The 20,062-nt window shown below is 39.6% G+C and overlaps 1 protein-coding gene across 2 annotated transcripts; it reads left to right on the top strand.

The window, feature by feature from the left end:
* The first annotated feature begins 1,223 nt into the window (after positions 1–1,223).
* On the top strand, positions 1,224–19,160 carry LOC111268144 (nephrin). Of its 2 annotated transcripts, XM_022846918.2 has the most exons (10): positions 1,224–1,557; positions 1,820–1,884; positions 2,047–2,205; positions 4,510–4,665; positions 7,188–7,309; positions 9,006–9,063; positions 9,924–10,082; positions 17,212–17,382; positions 18,330–18,616; positions 19,030–19,160. In XM_022846918.2, exons 3-10 carry the CDS (start codon positions 2,127–2,129, stop codon positions 19,084–19,086), a joined length of 1,089 nt encoding a protein of 362 aa, XP_022702653.1. In that variant the 5' UTR covers positions 1,224–1,557; positions 1,820–1,884; positions 2,047–2,126; the 3' UTR covers positions 19,087–19,160. The 2 variants fall into 2 exon arrangements, with proteins under 2 accessions (XP_022702653.1, XP_022702652.1); XM_022846917.2 differs by having other exon boundaries at positions 1,224–1,884.
* Positions 19,161–20,062: the final 902 nt, after the last annotated feature.

Below are 20,062 nucleotides of genomic sequence, written 5' to 3'. Positions count from 1 at the left end.
CAGTTATAGGGGCCAAGTTACGGTGACAGAGATGGATTGAGTTGTCTCTAACTAGTTTATGTTCCATGCAGCCTCTGAAGCTAGAAAGAGTCCTTTTTCCCACTTATGGGCTGTATGCACGCACGAAATATTTTTTGGCATCAAAGGAGCACGGGATGCTTCGCTAGGTCTAACTGGGTCAGCGGGGCTGCTTTTTCTCGGTGCCAGCATTACCAGCCTTGCTGCCTTTGGCGTTCAAATTCGCCATTGGTCTTGTCGTTGTCTGTTATAGTGGTAATATTAACGTCGTCCGAGAGTGACACTAAAACTACTAAAAGCCAAGGACAAAAGAATGTACTGTAGATAGACGTCCATGAACAGGGCTGTCAGGCAAACGTGGCCCATTTTCACGCGTCCTTACGTTCAAATAGAGTCAGCGAAATGAGTCTTGTTGTTGTAGGGGCCAGCTGCAGGTCGTTTCTCGAATCTGATTCGCACGAGGGATCTGTAACGAGGTTTCGGAGGGGGAAAAATAGCAAGGTATGAGCGGAGGGAGCGAATGATTAGCGGCACTTTAGTTCCTGTCAAGTCTCCATTTCAGGTGGAAAATGCACTTGTCCTGTTTGCCTATTTCCGGAAGATGTACAACAAAGATGTTATAAAAAACCAGTGCTTTCATAAATTATTAAAACAAATACAGCCAGTAAAACCTGCAATGTACAATGTATTCAGTTTGGTGAACACATCGCCTCCCTTGTTGTGGGATTTTCCGCAGACTAGCAAACAGTTAATATACGTAGAACAATGTCATATCGGATCGTCTATCATGTTCACACATGTTATAGGGCATGCCCTATTTCCTAAAAACTGAGAACTAGTTTAAACGACGCGTATTTAAAGAACAATATAAAAATTTTAAGAGCTTAAAAAGCTTCTTTTAAATTTCTGAAACTCACATATAAATTCTTTCAATGTACATAAAATTTTCAGCTACCTTCTTACATACCAGCCCATCTACATTTTTAATGAAGGCCCTCTCTAAAGCTACCGCCACCTGTTGCCGGGAAATGTCCTGGAAGCAGGCTCTGTTGGTTGCAACGTGCACAGGTGGCGCCATCGTCGGCGTTTGCTGACAACTTACTGTCTTGGAGCGCGTGAGGTCAGGCACACGCTCTGTTTACATTCTCCGTTCCTCCTCTCTCTGTTCCAGTGCCATCTGCGGCCACCGTAACAGCTCTTTGTTGCAATGGTATTTGGTCGCGGCGTAGGTGGTATTGCTGGTAGCTGTCGTAGTGCTCGTTCCGATCGGAAAGGTGATTTTCTAAGTGACGTCGTAGACTCCCATTTAACAATGACAGCCATACGCTTCCGGTGAGGTGTGCAAGCATACGTTCGGCTACAATAGCTTCGGCAGATGCATTCCTCTTGCTCGCTGTCGTTGCCGTCATCTCCATCACTGCCACCGCCTGAGCCCTTATCGCTACCAGCGTTATCGTTGTTGTTGTTGTTCTTGTTGTCGCCGCCACCGGTTGCAAGGCCGTGCGTAAGCCCGCCGCGGCCATACATCTAGACTACAGGGTCGGTTAAGCATTTCTAGCATCATCCTGTGTTAGACGCCTATAAACAAGGGTCTAACAAGCCCAAACGATGACGGTAGTGTAAAAAGAGAGGGTGGAATAGCTGACGTGAGCTCTGTCGACGACTAGGAACTACTTGCAAGTTAAGAACCTTTTGAATAAAGGCCTTCAAAGCCCTTTCGTAATCGACTGTTTTCTTCGTGACAACATTTTGTAACGCTGACTCAGTTGTTCTCTTTTGTCACCCACTGTCTGTCCTATAGACGAGAAGATACGCCGAGCTCGCAACTATGGATGGAAATCCGAAATTAAACGGGCTGAGCAGAACGTACGTAAATTTGTGAGAATTCGATGTTCCGAATAATGGTGAAAGGTAAAATAGCGTTCAGCTATTATCACTGCTTGTTCACTGTAGATTCTACTAGGAATATCCGGCTGGCGCTGATCTAAATGTAGTAGATGTGTGTTCATAGACGCGCTGACATTTCAGGAACAGTAAGACTAAGTGAGATACAGCTTAGAAGTCATTATCATTGGCATAGCAAGGATATTTTCTCGCACGTTAACGCAATGCTATCGTCGAGCCACCCGTTTCCGCAAAAAATTCAACAGCTGTACTTACGGCTGATCGTCATATACGTTTATCAGAGTAAGTTCAATTATGTGTTAAATTGATTTTAGCGTTTGGTAATGAACTATCGATGAATCACGACACGAAGAAAATAGAAGAAATGTTTCCTTTCGCTAGCAGTCTTTTCGGGCGGAACTGTATAAGTGTGCTAACATTATTTCTATGATCAGTGATCACGATTATGTACTTAGTAGCTCTAGTTGTTCACTGCAAAAATTTGCTTAATGCGTCCGCGACGATCGACGCGCACACCTTGAGTGAGGTTTCATTCAAAGCGCTTAACAAAATTGGGTACTCTTGAGTCCGATTCTTGATCTCAACACAAACATTTGAACGTCCCAAACACTCAAGTGCTATGTTGATTCATACCTCTCGTAATTAATTGTAAGCTGGGCGTTTATACGGGCCTTGCGCTTTCGAATGCAATCCTCAAAATCTCACTGATGCAGATTGAGGTGTCCAATATTGCCTCGACAATCTATCCGAGAAAAAATTCTCGTCATTTTACTAATAATTTCTTTTGACGCTCTGTCAAAGTTAGATTTATGGTGAGTGTGCTATGTTGTGGCTTCATTCTGATCATTTAAGCTCTATAGCAGGGACTTCTGGCCGCTGAACAGCACAAACTTTACATTTTGCGATGGGCGCAATCCGTCGAGATTAAAATGAAGTTGGGGCAGAGGCCCCACCGACCCCAGTCCTTAGTCAGAAGCTATCGTACGGTATGACTAACTAATCATGCAACAAGTACGGACGAAAAGTAGCGTTCCATACTGTTCTCAACACCGTAATTGCCGACAGCAACTGGTTCGCGCTGTTTCAGTTAGCTGGCAGATCTGCTACTCAGTAAATGTTACGTTGCAGGTAGACTGGTTAAATTACGTCTTGTTATATTGGAAAGACATATACAGAGTTATTCACAGCATTGGTAGTGAGGCATGTTATACGGGTTTGTCTTTAATAGTTTCGTAGGGAAGAGAACGCAACCATGTCATTAATTGACCGAGATCGTCAGATACCCCACTGATGAACGTAGTTAGAGAAAACTATACGATCATCGCACGGCTATGAAAAAGGAAATTATACGCTATCAAGTGAAGCATATGTAGAAAACTAATTGCTATAATAAGTGTACGTTAATAAATGTGACACACTAGATTCAGTTTGGGAGTAGGTTTTCAAAAATATGACAACTCTTCCCTTAGCTTCTATAAGGCGATTGTGACAATGATCTTTTTTTGCACTATCCGTTCTCTGGAGTTCAATGATCGTACGTAAGATCACTACGTAGCACCATTCGAAATCTATATTCACTTAATTTCCATTTAATTAGAGAGGCTCCCAAGCAAAAGCCTTTTTCGTATTTGTTCAAATAAGACGCAAGGCCTTGCATAGTATTTTCCTGAAAGCGTGTCGTATTGGGTTTATTCAAACGTGACTTTATAGATCAATAGTTTTAGCCAACTGTAGAGATGCGCAAGCCTATGAACCCAGGTCATTTATCCAAGCTAATTAAACATAGCCGTATTTGTTATGTGTATGAATGTATAATGCAATGCAACATTACTTAGCCAAACACTGAAAGGGTTGTACAATTTTTATTATTTATTACGCAATAGGCATGCAACAAAGCTTACGCCATAACCGCATGTAAAAAAACTATAAAAAATTACTGGAAAAAGTGATTCTGTCGCACACACGATATATACACACAGAGCGATAGGTATGATTAAATAAACGAAATCATCGTTTCTGAAGTCGCATTTCTTATGTGGATCATTTGTTTAAACAGAGAAAGTTATTTATACACTATTATGTAAATTATTGCACGGTTCATTAGGCGAAAAGCTGCATTTTGAAGGATCGTTGCATTGCATGCCAACTGCCGTTTAAGAAAAACATACTGTTCTTCTGCGACGTTTTACTTTAAGTAGTTTGGAAATTAAAAAAAAAAAAAAAAAAACAGTATTCTACGAGATGCAGGCGAAGCCATGACAGTGATATTATCAGTGAAAATGGTGGAGATACACACGTTTGATAATGCACTGGTGTACATTTGTCTGGATGGCCTGCCAATGGTGACAAACAGATGAAAAGTGTATTATGAACAGTTCGTGTTATTAACGAACGTATTCATAGCAGACACATTGTAATAGAAACAAAGTTCAGCAAATTTAATAGACGGAATACAAAAATGTTTGATGTTTTTTTATTGTGGCTCTTAATATCTGAGAAATCTGCCATGGGCCGGACATAACTTGATTAGGAGGCTTCGACCCGCTTCTTTAAACTAGGATTATTCTATTTGCTTGTTCTTTGCAGGTAGCATTGTAAGATGTGAGCAGAATTCTGATCAGCAGTATTTTAAGGTTCGGCCGCAGAGTGTCCAGCTTATTGAGGGTCAGACAACAGAACTACAGTGCCACATTGGTAATCTCGGAGGGCAGGTTCAATGGAGTAAGGACGGCTTTGTGCTCGGTGAGATCTTTGCCCGGACCTATTCTAGGGCATAACTATAAAACCCATCGGGACATTTACACAATTATATCTGCAAGCTATCGAAAACGGGCTACAGGTTTATAGTCCTTAAAGAAAGGTTGTAAATAGGGCGAATTGCTGTTGCGGTATTATCACTATTAGCTGATAAGTTGTCAAATTGGTTGTATAAAATTATTAACAGCTATTAGTATCTTTTCTGGACGACTGAGCTAAAATATAACACGCCTGCAGCAGTTCGTAAAGGCCTTAGTACCCTTAAAAGGTACAGTCTTCGATAGACATTCTCTTCTAGTATGATTTACTGATTGAATTCCCACCATGACAATCTACCCGGACATTAGAATGAGCTACCTATCTATCTTCAACTCTCAAATAACAGCTGAACGATCGCGTTTTCACAATGTATGCAAGTTTAAATGCGTTATTCGCTCGGATACGTTCATGTTAAACAGTAGTTTTACTTATATAGCTTCTAGATATGATTTGCTCGGAATCACAAAAAGCGAACCGTAGACTCTTAAATTCGCCGCAAAACTAAAGTAATTTGATGAATAATTAATTCGAGATGGCGCTAGTGTTGTACCCTTACCCCTGATTTACTTCACTGACGTTAGAGGTGAAGTACGAAGAACTAGCTTGGAAAAAGTCTATTGTTTAGTTATACTTTTATTTGAATATGACAATCACAAAAATCGACTGATAGAACAGAAACATATTCAGTGAATGAAGCCGTCGATTTGTCTCTCACACAATACAATTACCCCACCGTTTCAAACGAATTATAGGCTGATCATTACAAATGTTCCAAAGTATAAAATTTAGGTGTCGAAATCAATGTTTTTTACCGCTCGCTTCCAAGTCCCGTTGCATCATGTTGCTATTAATACAAGTTCGACTATGGCTAATTGAAAAGAGCTGCTTACGTAAATTGACCTCATCGATATTACTAGCCATTACGCTAGCCATAAAAAACAACATGGAAGCGTAATAAGTAGAAGATAAACAAGCAACAGCACCCGTTCCAGAATACCGTGGTCGGGTAAAATATGGCTAGGCGTACTTTTATTTGTTCGACCACAGAAAACCCCATTACGGCAATGACGTTGAAGTGCGACCAGCTCGAATATTACACGGCCATTTAATTGCCTACCTCTGCATACTATAACTCACAAATAAATAGGTCTTCGAATCTCTTCTATTTATACTAAACGATGAATTGTTACTATGTAGCGGAATAAATTCTCGTCTTCACTTAGAACGATGATCAGCAACCGTTTGTCATCGTTACTATTGAGCACCAAACAGCTAGCTATTGGTACTTGTTATAGGACAAATTTCCATCACGATGCCCATCGTTTTCTTATGCTCGCAAATATCATCGTAAACCGAATATGGATAACGCCATTATTGTCTCAGGTAGCAAGATAGAAACTTGCAGAGACACCGTACTGACCGACATGATCTCTATTCGTTTCCTACGAGGGGGTGTTATTAGAAAATCGTCAATCATAATATTAGTATTATTGGGTTTTCTGCTAAGGAATACATTGCCGTCAGCTCTAGTCACAGTAACTATTCAATTGACGAGTAATATCGCCAATACAAAAGTAAGCCATTGGTTCTGGAAGCTGAATCGTTAACTTTTAGTCATGAAACGCCCGGAGCCTTCTGTGCAGTTGCCTGCTCTAGGCAGCTGCCCAACCGATTGTGTTTTGCCACGATGCTTTGGACGACACCCTCTTATCGCGTTGGTAGTACCAATAGTGGCGAAATTCCACTGCTCTGACTACTACTACAAAATGTTCTCATTTGTATGTTTTTTTTTACCCGTGCCTGCTTGTTGCCAGGTTCTAATTTAACCAATACATTTGACCTCAATATGGCATTACCCCGTTGTATCTAACAGTAGTTGGATAGCTGTTACCGTTCATGACTCTATTGCTACAGTGTGCTTGTTTCGTTTCTCCATAGAACGATAATTTTTAAAAATCTAAATTCGATTGTTCTCAACCAAAAAAACCAATTCATTTCAGTTATGATGATGCTTGTAACCTACACAGTACTCGTATTGGATTCGTCTTAGATGCAGCCGGTGCAAAAATTTCACAGAAGTCTAATAGTAATTTACACATCTACTCTCTTTCATTATTATTCAAGTTTGTACTGCTTTACTAGGCGCTGGCAAATTGGCGAAAAAATAAACACGTTTTTGTTCGACGAATAACAGTTTCGCAACGCGGCGAGACGACTTACGCATCCACCGTTGGCAATGCCTAAAGGGTGGCACTGTTTGATGTTGAGAAAGTAACTCGAAAAAATCAACGACAGCGATAGTTAGTATGCGCTGAAATCACAGCCGGCGCTTGTTTTTCAACTAATTAATTAATAAATAATATTTGTCGAAAAAACAATGCAGCTTTATGTCGGTTAGAAGGGGACATATGGTCTACATAGTGGTACTTGTCCATAACTGCAGCTGTTACGTAGTCGATATTTTCCAGGTTATGAATCAGTAATACCAGGCTTTCCTCGTTATCAAATGGTTATTGACGAACCCCGAGGAATCTACAACCTTCGATTAAATCAAGTTACTCTCGACGACGAAGCGGAGTACCAATGTCAGGTACATGTTTTGCTCTTTTCTGTGTCCTGTAAACAATTTTGCTTAAACATGCAATTTAGGAAATCGGTTTTAGGCATAGCAATTATTCCTCATAAACACCGCCACATGCTAAGGAAGACAAATTACGCTACTTTTTATCTTAAAATTAGGTACTATTAACTGAATGTTGTGCAACAACGTTTGTATTTCCCTTATTAGGACATAATAGAGATTAACTTCGTTTGCGTACTCCAAGTAGTTTAGAATAATATGTGCTTTAATCTGAAAGAGTACCAAGCATATAAATACTGCACATAGACAGCCATGCATCAATCTATTTGGTGAATACAAAAATCAGTCTAGCATTGCACAAGTATGCAATCGATCGAGGTCACCTGAAGATACAATGTTGTTTCTCTTGAAATGTGCTCAGATGTTCGACCCTAATGTAATTTTTGAGTCTTCAAAATAGGAGGATTGGGTCTTAAAAAAGAACTAAGCTTTGCTGTCCTATGATTTAACTTGCTACGTCAGATCAGGACCGAGAGCCTCGCACTGGTTACGCCTGCGATACACTGACTGTTAATTAGCCGCGTAGTTCAATAGACTGTTTCATGTTTTACGATGTTCGTTATACGCGGCAGCACGGGTCAAATTTTCTTTTTCATTGAAGTGCATGTTGATGTCTCTCGTTACGTCGAAGCTCTTTAGACTGCGGTAACTTGGTGAGATCAGAGGTCGTCAGCCGAATGAATTATATCCGCAATACGTGCGACTTCTATCTACTGTGTTTCTAAGTAAAATTTGTATAGTGTACTTAGACTAGACAGGTGAGTGAGGTTGTCAATTAAAGTTAATTAGAGGATTCATTTTAACGATGGACATAAGTTTAGATTCACCACGGGGCTACTAAGGTTAAAATCGAAACTCTATTTTGGAACATCTCTTTGATAGCATGTAATTAAATAATTTTTTATTTTACTCAACATATGTTCGGATGTAAATGGTACATACAAACGAGGAGTTTTTTTGATATAAAAACAATGTTGGCTGGAGGTCCTAGGATTGAGGGCGTATAATGTACGATGAAGGTTTCAGAGGTTCTGTCCAGAAGTACAAGGGATACGTGTAATGCATGAACGTCGCGTGAATGGTTTTCCTCAAGTCACAGATCTGCGTTTTAGCAATTCATGGGACATCCATAATTCGAGCCCCGCACTTTTTCGAAAATACAGTAGAAACTCAGTCTCAGGCAGAATATTAGTAACAAATATGACTTCACCTTGCTGCTACGCAATATAACAAGAAAACAAATGACAGTTTGTGTTTTCGGAGAAAATAGGCAATTCTATCGTATTCATTAGAAGCACGTGCCGTTTAACGAAGTCAGTATACTCGGCAAAGCTACCATCCTAGCGGACCAGATTTGAAACTGTGTATCGCGAAGAAGTGTACGTTTTGACGACGGGATGCTTTTAGTCGATTGAGTAATAGTTACTTGAAACGACCTAGCTGGAGGACAAGGCAGGTTCATTTAATAAAGCTAATTAGTCTAGCGGTTTGAAGGTTTTCGAGCGCCGGATGCGGTGTTCGTTGTGATTTCCAAAGCCACTGGCAACGAAACGTCGCCGATGTTTTAAAGCGTCTGCGTTGCGTAGCACGCACACCGGGCATCAACTAATGTGAATCTGTCGAAATCTTGTTCTTTCCCATCTAGGTCGGGCCAGTACCAGATCATCAAGCGATTTGGGCAGCTGCCTATGTAACTGTTCTTGGTAAGTATGCACATCTTGTAGGTCTCTTCCTTTAACGTTCTTGTTACTGCTTAACCCCGCGACTTTAAATAGGAAGTTTCTATTATAATTGATATTTATATTGAGTCTATTTAAGGTACCTTTAAAATTAGAGCCGCGCTGCAAACTTAGCTATGGAGTCAAGTTAATCACTCGACGACGTTCCGCTTTTCGGATATAACAAGCAAGATAAAGTAATGTTAGTGGCCTGATGTTGTAGCTATGCAATGCATAAATGTGATACATATTAGCATAGAAGAAGCTTTTCATAGCTTCTTCTACGAGGCTGGCGTACATACTATACATGAAGGAACCAACCTACAGGTTCAAGTTCACGTAGTATATTGCCATAGCTCTTCGTGTACACTTTTATTTTCATTGAAGCATGTAAATTTACATCTTTAAATAGAGGTCACATTTTTGTTCTTTGGCCCATGGTGTTTTCAAAAAGGCTGCAACAGAGAACTAAAGTTTCATGGCTTTATAAAAAATCACCGTAGTGTCTGCTTTATATGGAGATCGTTTAATTTGAATTATTGAATTCTTATACTTTTTACCTTACGGTTGTAACCCCGACCCAGATTATTTGTCACAACTAAGCTGTGTTCATGTATTCAATATAAAAATATGCTAGCCATTACAGCGTCTGAATGAAGAATTTTATGAAGAAGACCATGAATAATGTAGAAACAATGCGTGAGGTTTGGGGAAGTAATATAAACGTATCACCACAAAATGATGATATATTTTTCTCGTCTACAATGTCTGTTTAGCGATTTATTTCTTTTTGTTTACTAATATATATCCGTGAAGTTGATAAACTTTCTGTTAATGTTTGTCAGTTCCACCGAAGCAGATTGAGCTCCGTCATCGTGGAGGAAACGATAGCAAAGTTGTCGAAGCGCGCGAGGGAGAACAAACCACACTTAGCTGCTGGGTTCGGGACACGAAGCCACCAGCCAATATTCGATGGTACCGGAATAATCAACTCTTTGATAAAGGTGAAAGATTGTTTTTTCCTATTAACGCAATAACGAGTCAGTTTCCGGTGAAAACTTTGCGTACCTTTATCCTGAAACTGGTTCGAATCCTTTGTTTCGCCAGAACAGATTTCTTTCAGCAATTATGGATATATATATATATATATATATATATATATATATATTTTCATCAAGGACATAGAAAACCTAGCAGAATGCTGCATACGACAATATGCCATGAAATTCGACGGGGTGGCTTACAGCCTTTTAGCAGGTAGAGAGAAACTAACTGAAGAGCACATTATGCTCAGATCTTTGCCTGTTAGCATTTCATTATAGGATAAGTTTTCTGTAAAAGGATGGTGTTAGCACGTTGCCTGCAGGAATCTGAGCGGTACGATTTAGATCTAAAGGAATTTTTTATGTGAACAGCGTCCACGATACGAACCTCGTTGCCATAACGGCGATTGGGAGTAAATGCATCATTTCATTCTACTTGTTCTAAAAAACGTTCTATTTTTCTGAACAACAGCCTGTCTGTTGAAAGCGGACTTGTATATATATATATATATATATATATGTAAACACGGATGAGGTTACTAAGTAAACATGACCGTGAGTTTTCTTGCGTGATTAAGGAACAGAACAACAAAATGCGGTTCTTCGCCATTGATTTAGTAATTGATGTGTAGAAAAAATAGCTAACATACATCCCTGTGCTTTGATAAGATAATTTGTCGTCGTTTTTTAAATAACAGACAATTATAGCATAGGAAATGCCACCGAGAATGTGAAGGTAAGATTATTTCAGAAGAAGCAATCGCGGGAGGCACATTCGAGTCTCTATTGTTTACCTTAAATTAGCTAGTTATCTCTGCCGCCTGAGCAGTTGAAAATCATACGCAATCTATTTTCATCTGACATATTTATTAACATGTAATTACAAAATCCGGATTTTGATATTAACCTAAAGCAAATGGTTTGAATTTTATGTTCGGTACTGGCGTTTGCCTGACTCCATAAATCTAAACCAGCTGCACTACATTGCAGTGAAACAAAATAACGTGACGATAATGTCTAAATGTTGGTTAAACACACGACTGTGAAGAACAAAAAAAGATTAAATTAATCTAATAAATTTCTACTTATAATAGATTTAAACAAATAGCTCCAAATAACGGAAAAATCACAAAGAGAACATCATCTTTGCAACTCGGGATCTGTAATATGCTATTCTTTTTTGGCCTAAAACATTAGGCAAATGGTTCAAATGTTTGATATACTTTAAGTTAATGAAGACATCAAATATACTTAAAAGCAGAGGCCTGGATATCGGATATTGCATGCAAAGCATGATGAAACAATTATGTTTTATATTATCCCTGAAGCGTAATGTAGTAACAAACGATGATTTGCACCATCAACAAAATACCTTAAGCTAGGTAGTGAAGTGGCAATTGTCAGAATCTGTATCAGAAAGATCAGAAAAGATCCCAAGCTAGTTTTAACTGAGGCATGAAACCGAGCAGAATTTTGGCGTCAGTCTCTACGAGTTGGAAAGATAGGATGAGAAGGCATCAAGAATACTGTCACCGAGAGACAACTCAAGTGAGCTATAGAATTCACAGTAAAGCTAAAATAGAGAGCGAAAAAAGACCGGACACAAAACGATTCTCCGGCCGACACTCTCTGTAACATATTACGGGGCTAAGAGCAGTTAATTTGCAAAAAATCTGATAAATAGCTATATTAGCAGCAGCAGCAGCAGCAGCAACATTTCTCGGTACCTTCCAAATGAAAGAAAATGTTGAAAAGCATTTTATGGACAAGGCAGGCCAAATCCTAACGACGTCAAGAAATATACCGATCGTTGCATTGGCACTCATTATAAATGATCTTATACACTCAAGCATAGCCCATACATAGCCATGAGAAAGCCTATTGAGAGAGAATATAAGGCGGAAAATGTCTAAAGAGAATAGTATTTCAAAGGAAATGTACTTCTCAATAAAAGCTAAAAATAAAGGGTGTTATCACAACCAGATGCTACCATAAGACCTCTGGTTTTTGGTAAAAAATCACAAATAAACTGAAAATAGGAACTGTAAGTACAAATGAATAAATTACGGCTAAATTCAACAGGCCAAATAATCTCTGCTAGGTTTAATGTTCTCAAATGCGAACCTGCTGAAACCTCTGTAGTCTCTGTAAAAATTTGGCTCACCTTACTGAGCAAAACGGAGCTGATATTATTTTACCAATAAAAAAGGAAGCACAGTTAAGGGTTACGCTGGTTGATACGTTTTGTTCTTAAGATGGTCAGCAGGTGAGGCATGGCTGAACATGAAATAAACATGTAAAATGTTCGACGATGCATCTTGCAATGTTACCTTGTATTCATCACACCCATTGGGGAAAGTTTTCTCTCATGTGTTAGGGAGAAGAAGAAGCATTTAAAAAGTAGCTTTTTTTATTGGTTGATTGTAAGCTCTAAGCCATTTATAGTACCGGATTTTATTGACAAGGGTTCTGTTTGAAAAATAATAATAGCTAACGACATTTGTCGTGTCACTGCGATAAGTGTCATCGGCTCATCACAAACGTTATGACTACCAGGAGGCGTGTGAGCGAGAAGAAATGAAACAGAATTCTGGGCCCGGCACGATTAAGTTCTACAGATATATTCCATAAATTTAAATTGAATACCGAATATATTCCGACTACTCGAAATTATTATTGAATAAGAAAATAAGGGCAAAAATTGATCTATGAACGATCACATGCCTGCTGTGTTCATTTTTCATTCGTGCATATACAGTCTAGATGTAATATACATGTGTGTGTAGTAGTAGCGATAATAATTCAGTATTCGCGTGCTTTGAATGATAGGCAGGTACGTAGCAAAAGTAAAAGGGTAATGATAGGTGAAAATTGTACAGATATAAAATGTATGTTTTTTCTCAACTGAATATTCAATTGGGTGACCAATATCCACTAAAAACCAATGGCTTCAACTGTTCAACTGAGAGATTTTCCTTTAGCATTTCGAATCTAGTACAGGCCTGTTTATCACCAGCTGAAACGTTTTTTTTGAAGGGTTTATTCATTCAGAAGCTCGTTTACTCGTCTTCCCAGTAACTGGTTAATGGATCTCGTATCGCTTCGTTTCGCTCGTTTGATTGGTAGCTCATTCAACAGAATTTCTTCTAATGTCGACAAATACATACAATAAGGCCTAGAGTGTGCCTCTCCGAGCATCCGCTCGAGTTAACGTATTCTTCTCGATATATTCCACGACACGCTCCAAATTGTGCTAAATGTTGATGGCGCTATCTGCGTACTGGTGGGGTATTTTTTGTTTCTCGAAGAAAATTGTTCAAAGGACAGGGGGTGTAGTGTCCCAAGGACCGGTCGAAACATTTTTTCGATGTTTACAATGACTTCCTGTGAAGTTCTTCCGCTGGCACCATTGCCTCGAAATGCACAAACTATTTACTATCGGTTTACTTTTTTTTTTCGGAAGCGTACAGAATATGTTTATGATAAGCGTTCAGGGCGCTGCTTCCAGGAAAACTTTTAAGCTTTCTTAGCGATAGTCTCCATCTTTCCTATAATCGTCTGTCAATCTGCGCACTCCTTGGGCCTGAATATTTAAGCTCTTCTTATTTATCCTACTTCGTCTGAAGATGGCTAGGAACAATGTGCGCTTTAGCTGGACACATCGTAGCCGTTCTGCGTTTGACACACAGCAAATTGAGTACATATTTCAACCTTTTTCCGCGCCCTACAGCGTATGTTTCCTGTACAAAGGTATCGTTAGACCATACTAGGTTTGTTCGAAGCCTAACCCATCGTATGCGTGAACTATATCGATATATGCTGATCCACCTCTGTGTCACAATGTTGATCTATGTCACAATATGAGTGCTCACATATTCACGTCACAGATGATTTGAACAGCGAGCTACAGCGTCAGCGTATGAAATTCAACCATCGAATAGTGTTTCCCTATTTGAGCTTGAAACTGCTGCCTGCTACAACCATTCCAGTTGAATAGCTACTTTTTTTTTTCTCGTAACACATATCTGTTAATAGCAGCATAAAAGCATGTTGTGTTGTTCTATATATATAAATGGTTTATCGTTGTAAGGAGTACCCTCAAGGGGGCCACACCTTCGAATGAACTTGACTCTGTTAAGCTGCATATTCCACAAAGGGAAGTATGAGCCATACTGTTATAACGCTGTCCAAAGTTGTTTTTGCTTGCGTCAATGTTAATAGTAAAAGTGGAAGGCAACGATCACAAGGGCAGGCTGGATCGTACTGTCCCTCTAAGCGCAAACCTATCCTCATGGACAAAATTTTCGGCTGCACACGCCAACAATTTCGATATTTGAGACGGTTGCCTTAAAATCGTCATTATCTGTTCGATATGAATTGAAAAAACGGGTAGATCATTGGCCTATTAAAAGAGCCTTGCATCATTGCAATGGCCTAAAAGCCAGCATTTTTGCTGGTGCATTATTAGTTTCATTTTCACTGTTCTACCTGAAGCACTCAGAGTCTTCTGTCCGAATCGCCATTGGTATGGCCAAAATATCGCTATTTCTCATTACTGGTTTTAAAAATCTTTCATTTTTCTGACGTTTCGCGCGGCCCAGTAACAGCTATTAGACCTATTGCATCTGCTGCTCTTTTTTTTTTTTATCATGTTCACAAGTAGGATATGGGAACATTTTGGTAAGGCTCAATACAGTAAGTGACGTCCCGAAGAGACGTGCATTGGTCATATATATATATATACATTGAAAAAAATATCTAGCTGAAAACTGCAGCAATGAGGAATGGATACGTCTGTGTCTTTAAGACACTGGCATAAATTATTTCGTTTAAATAAGAAAAATGTTTCCGCACCCAAAACTGAGTGTCGAAACCTTACCTGTTAGCCAAAGGAAAAAATTATTCATAATTTTTTTAAGTTTTTTTAAGTTTAGTCTAACGTTTACCAGTGAACAAACAACTCCATAGGTAATCATAGCACATACAAATGCCCATTAAATATGGCTGCCCTTATATGATATGCATTGTAAATGTGCAATACAATACGATCATTAAAATAGTAATCAATACTCTGAAGGAGGTTCAAAGTTTATTTATAAAATGCGCAAGCTTAAGTGTTGTCTTTGAAATTTAGTGAAATAACAAATGATTCTTTAGTTGACAACTAATGCCAAATACATCATTTTCGGACCTATAAAACGTGCCGATTCTTCTAATCTATTAGCGGCACCGTGAACAAATGCAGATGTACAACTGGAAGACTTTGAACTATCCTTAATGAGTTGCTCCAAAAAGGGTCAGTACGCATTGCATTACGGCTTACCGAAGAATGGTTAGCCTCCCTGTGATACATAACGCAAAAGGTAATCCCTTAGCTTGAGGGTTGACAGATGTCAGTGACCACCGTGGAGCTCTCTTGTGCCATCACCCGCCTAACCAGGTAGTCCGTTTAAAGTGGCCCATTCCGTATTCTAGCTCAGGGTAGATTCGGACGACGATGAAATCTAGAGGTTTCACTCGGATGTTCTTATTCGTAGTGTGTTTTGTGCCAAGGCGACTGATAGCACATGCGTGATATTTCCCAATGAGCTTTTATACAATTGCAAAAATTATCTCGATCTACTGGACGATGCTTAATCAAGTCGACGCTCTAGTAAGTGCCAGAAACAGTACACATCGTAACTACCAATGTAAACGAAACACTCATGCCTCGTTGGTCAAAAGATCGTGCTTTTGAAATAGGCTTCTGCAGTTTAGCAGAGCTGGATAATAGGCACGACCTTGGATCCCAACCCAGCTAACATTAATCGAATCGATTGTTTTCATCTACATATTTGGAAGACAACAGATATTAGCAACAACTGGAACTGCTTAGAGGCCCCTCACTCGCGCCTACGTGGACGTTTTTAATCCGCGTCAACGACATACGACACGTAACACCGTAACCCGATTAAACTTCCGTTCTCTTGTTTTGATTGAATGATTTGCACTTGACGTATCGCGTATTATTGTGATTGTACTGCGACGAAAAACTTTCACAGCCGATTATTGTGCACTCTTAAGCACACACGACCCTTAAGCAAAAAAAAAATGTACTTACTCCCAAAGGCTAACTATAAGTTAATTTTTAACTTACTCACACAATAACCGATGCTAACGTATGTTTTGAGGTAACCTGATTACTAGTGGTAATAATAATTTGTTGTTTTATTAAGATGATCCCGTTCTGAATTGAATTATATTGGTAAATTTTAGATTTCAATGAAATAATAGATTCTGCAAATAGAAGATACAGCGGAGACATCACGTGTGCGTAATGAAGATATTTTAAAATGTATCGTTTTCCTTCATACATTTTTTCGTGTAACTTTCGATGTAGGCCAAGCCTTTAGAGCGCGCGCGCGCGCGCGCGCGTGCGTTACAGAACCTAAATAAAGCTAAATTAAAAGGCCTATATAGATTCGTTGGACGTGTTAGGGTCAATAAAGAATTGAGAAAAACCTGAGCATATTGTACCTGTTCCGCAGACTGGGTCGAAGTCCAAACACATGTGAGGATCTGTAGACTTTGACGACCCTATCTATTATTATCACAGCGAAGCAAGTTCGTCTCAAGAATTAATTGTAACACCGTCCGCATGATAATCTGGCGAGTTTAAAACAAGTTCAGTTCTGAGCAATATATCCCTATATTAATGTTCTGTTAGTAAATATTCGGTATAGACGTATTAAGTGTTTCATGTCACCGTAAGACGGGCGGCGCTTCTCGCTGATTGCGTGGTAGTTGGAAACGAGACCACTGGCAAACTCCTAATCACCTCTGGGAAGTTTCTATAGGTTGTCCTTTTTTATTAGCATATATAAAATTGCGCGTGTACAGAGTGTACATTTAGAGACAGACATAATGAGACGGACATAAAATCTGTTTCTGGTACGATTTCCAATAGCTAATGAGATAAATACAATGACTCATCGTAATCTGTGATGTTGACCAAAAATTACTGAGTAAATCAATCGCTGAGTTCTTACCAGCGAGAAATCGATGAAATGAAAAATTGTCATCATCTCTGGGATATTTTTGATCGTTTCAGAAAAGGTTCACCGACGCGTCGACACCAACGGTGATCGGGAGCTGAGTTCGATCTTTACAAAGGTCGAAATTTATCCCCGGCATGACGACTCGCGTGCCGCTTACACCTGTGAGGCTCAGCATCCTGCTCTAAAAGCACCACTCAGAGCCTCACTCGTCATGAGTGTCTTGTGTAAGTATCTCCAGATTACGAGCATTTCTTCATTGAGCCACTACCTGAATTATTGCACATCGAGAACAATTTTCGTGGATGTTGTAAATACTTGCATTATCTATTATGTCAGGTAGATTCGCACTATTTAGCAATAAGCTTTCATTATTGAAGCCCTTGTTGTATCATTTGCTGGCACAACTGGTACTCTCATTCGACCACTGATAACTAGCCAATCGGTGACAAAACGAACGTCCCACTTTTAAAAATGCCGGTGAAAAGCGTACAAACGGATGTGTATACGCTGGACATTTTTAAGCATCTTATCTTTTTTATCGCGGTATTAGTTGGATAGGAACTGAAAAAATCGTGAGCTATAATGCGCTTTTTAGTAGTCGTTTTGATCTAGTGTGCTAATGGCCAGCGGGCTGTTACGCTGCAGTTTAATAGACTATGGAAAGAGTAAGCGGCACGTTTTATGCTGGAAAACCTATATAATTAGAAATGATGCTATGACTTTTCGAGAGTTTTTTCCTACACCGATTCCACACATTACTCCCAGAACAAACAGCTTTTAATTAACAGCGCGAAAATATCTAACTTTAGTCGGAGAGACAGCAGATCAGTCTAGATCAATATATTTGGCGTAATCGAAATATTATTATACTTAAAAATAGAAAATAAGTGTACATTAATTTTCATAACAGTATGTAGTGGCTGCGTGCTATCATGAAAAGTCTATTATGGCTTTTAAGAACAAGTTAATTTTTCAATGTTGGCGTCCCATGAAAGCATTGCTTGCTCAATTTTGTTTCTAACTCTGACTACCTGAGCGCGAACGAGGCGGTGAACTGTGGCAAAACGCTTGGTCTTAAGTAAGACAGAGATGTCGCCAAACGACGCGGCTAAAGCTCTTGTTGACGTCTGGCTGTTTTTTCTTTTTCTGTCGATTTGTGACATTCATTCAGATCCTCCTGGCGAGCCTGAGATCCATGGACAACCTGAGACGCAACTTCAGTCTGGTGACACTTTAACGCTGGCTTGTCTTTCTCGCGGGGGCAACCCACCGGCCCGTCTAGACTGGTTCCGAAACGACGTTTCTGTACGTTCGCGTTACCGACAAGGAACGCATGAGGCGACAGCTACCCATAGCGTGGTGCTTGTAGACCGCGATGACGGAGCTGTGTTTCGTTGTGACGCCTCGAATTCTGTCACGCACCAGCCCCTATCAACCGCCATCACAATCCATGTAACCGTACGTAGGCTATTTTCTTGATAGATTAGCAACTAAAATGATTGAACAACGCCGTCGTCACGCAGCTACACGTACATAACGTGTTGTGAAGTTTTCAACGCTAGTGTTGTTTTGCAAGTTATAGAGCCGGTGTCGATTCGATAGTCCCTATAAAGCTCGCACGAAACCGAACGAAGCTCAGACCCATTTTCAGAGTTGAAAAAAAAGAAAGTCAAAATTGAATACTTTTATATGTTACCATTTCTTTGGCCAGTACGCTATTCTATCTTGTATATAGTGACACGGTTGAGTAACCGAAGGACGAGTAGAACGAACATAGGCCGATTACAATTGTAGGAAACATTTATTCATGTCTATTTTGCATACAGACCAGTCCTCTGCGATTATTTAACAAAATGCGGAATTATTTGCAGCCGCACAATCGGACACGCCCCGAGGGCCGACGAAGGAAAAGAAAGAAGACAGATTAAACTATATTGTCAAAATATATATATATATATACAATATATGAAAATTTATATAATACAACAGCAGTTGCAAGGAACACACTTTGCATTAATCTATCCGTAGTTGAGTCTACTATTAATAGAAAAATTACGTTTGAATAACGAATAGCAGCAACCATAACCATGGCGAGTCACCGAGATCGATCGTTAGTTGGTGAACACAAAAGCAGATACCTATAGTGGCCATCATTTTTGTCCACTAGCGATTTTTAAAAAGCAGAGGCTGCCAGGACAGATCGGGTAGGACCAATAAATATGAAAAACAAATATACGTTTACGATTTCAACGCTCGTATTGCCTGCTTATGCCGCGCTTGTTCGGCGAGCACTGGTAGCTAGATGCAAACGGCGGCGATTCTGCAGCTTGGAAGTATCTAAGTAAGTCTCGACCGTGATTTTGCAATGCGAACACTCTACCCATCCTTAGACGTCGACTACCCGACAATGGCGCATTCGGGTAATTGCTTCTTGCTTCTGTTTTTCTATCCGAGATTTATCCAAAACCGCTCTCGTTCGTAGATTGAAAGGAAGGCGGGCGCAATAGATTCATATCCAGTAGTCGCTCTGCGTAATTTCCCTGTGTGACGACATCGCTCGCGTACGTAGCCGAACATTGACTGTTCATGCTGGTGATCTGGGCTTAACGTGTTGGCGAATGTTATAATATGGATGAAAAAATTAAAGATAGCCTAGCGCAGAACGTTACACTATACATATATTACAATGCAACATTTCGTATCAACTCAATTTCTTCTTTAAAAAATATATATAAGGATATTTGATTTTTTCTCTTATCGGCTTTCTTTTTTTTTTTCGTATCGGCGTTGGTATCGGCGAAACGTTTATATTCTAATCTGAATGAAATATGGATTTTCTTGCCGATCACATTCTCTATGTCTAGTTAGTTTAATTGTTAAAGCAAATTTTCACCGCCATAGCTA

Source organism: Varroa jacobsoni, unplaced genomic scaffold, assembly GCF_002532875.2.
Source record: "Varroa jacobsoni isolate VJ856 unplaced genomic scaffold, vjacob_1.0 scaffold_1262, whole genome shotgun sequence".
NCBI lineage: Eukaryota > Metazoa > Arthropoda > Arachnida > Mesostigmata > Varroidae > Varroa > Varroa jacobsoni.
The sequence above is the reverse complement of the archived record's forward strand: the minus strand, read 5'-3'. Positions and strand labels throughout refer to the sequence as shown.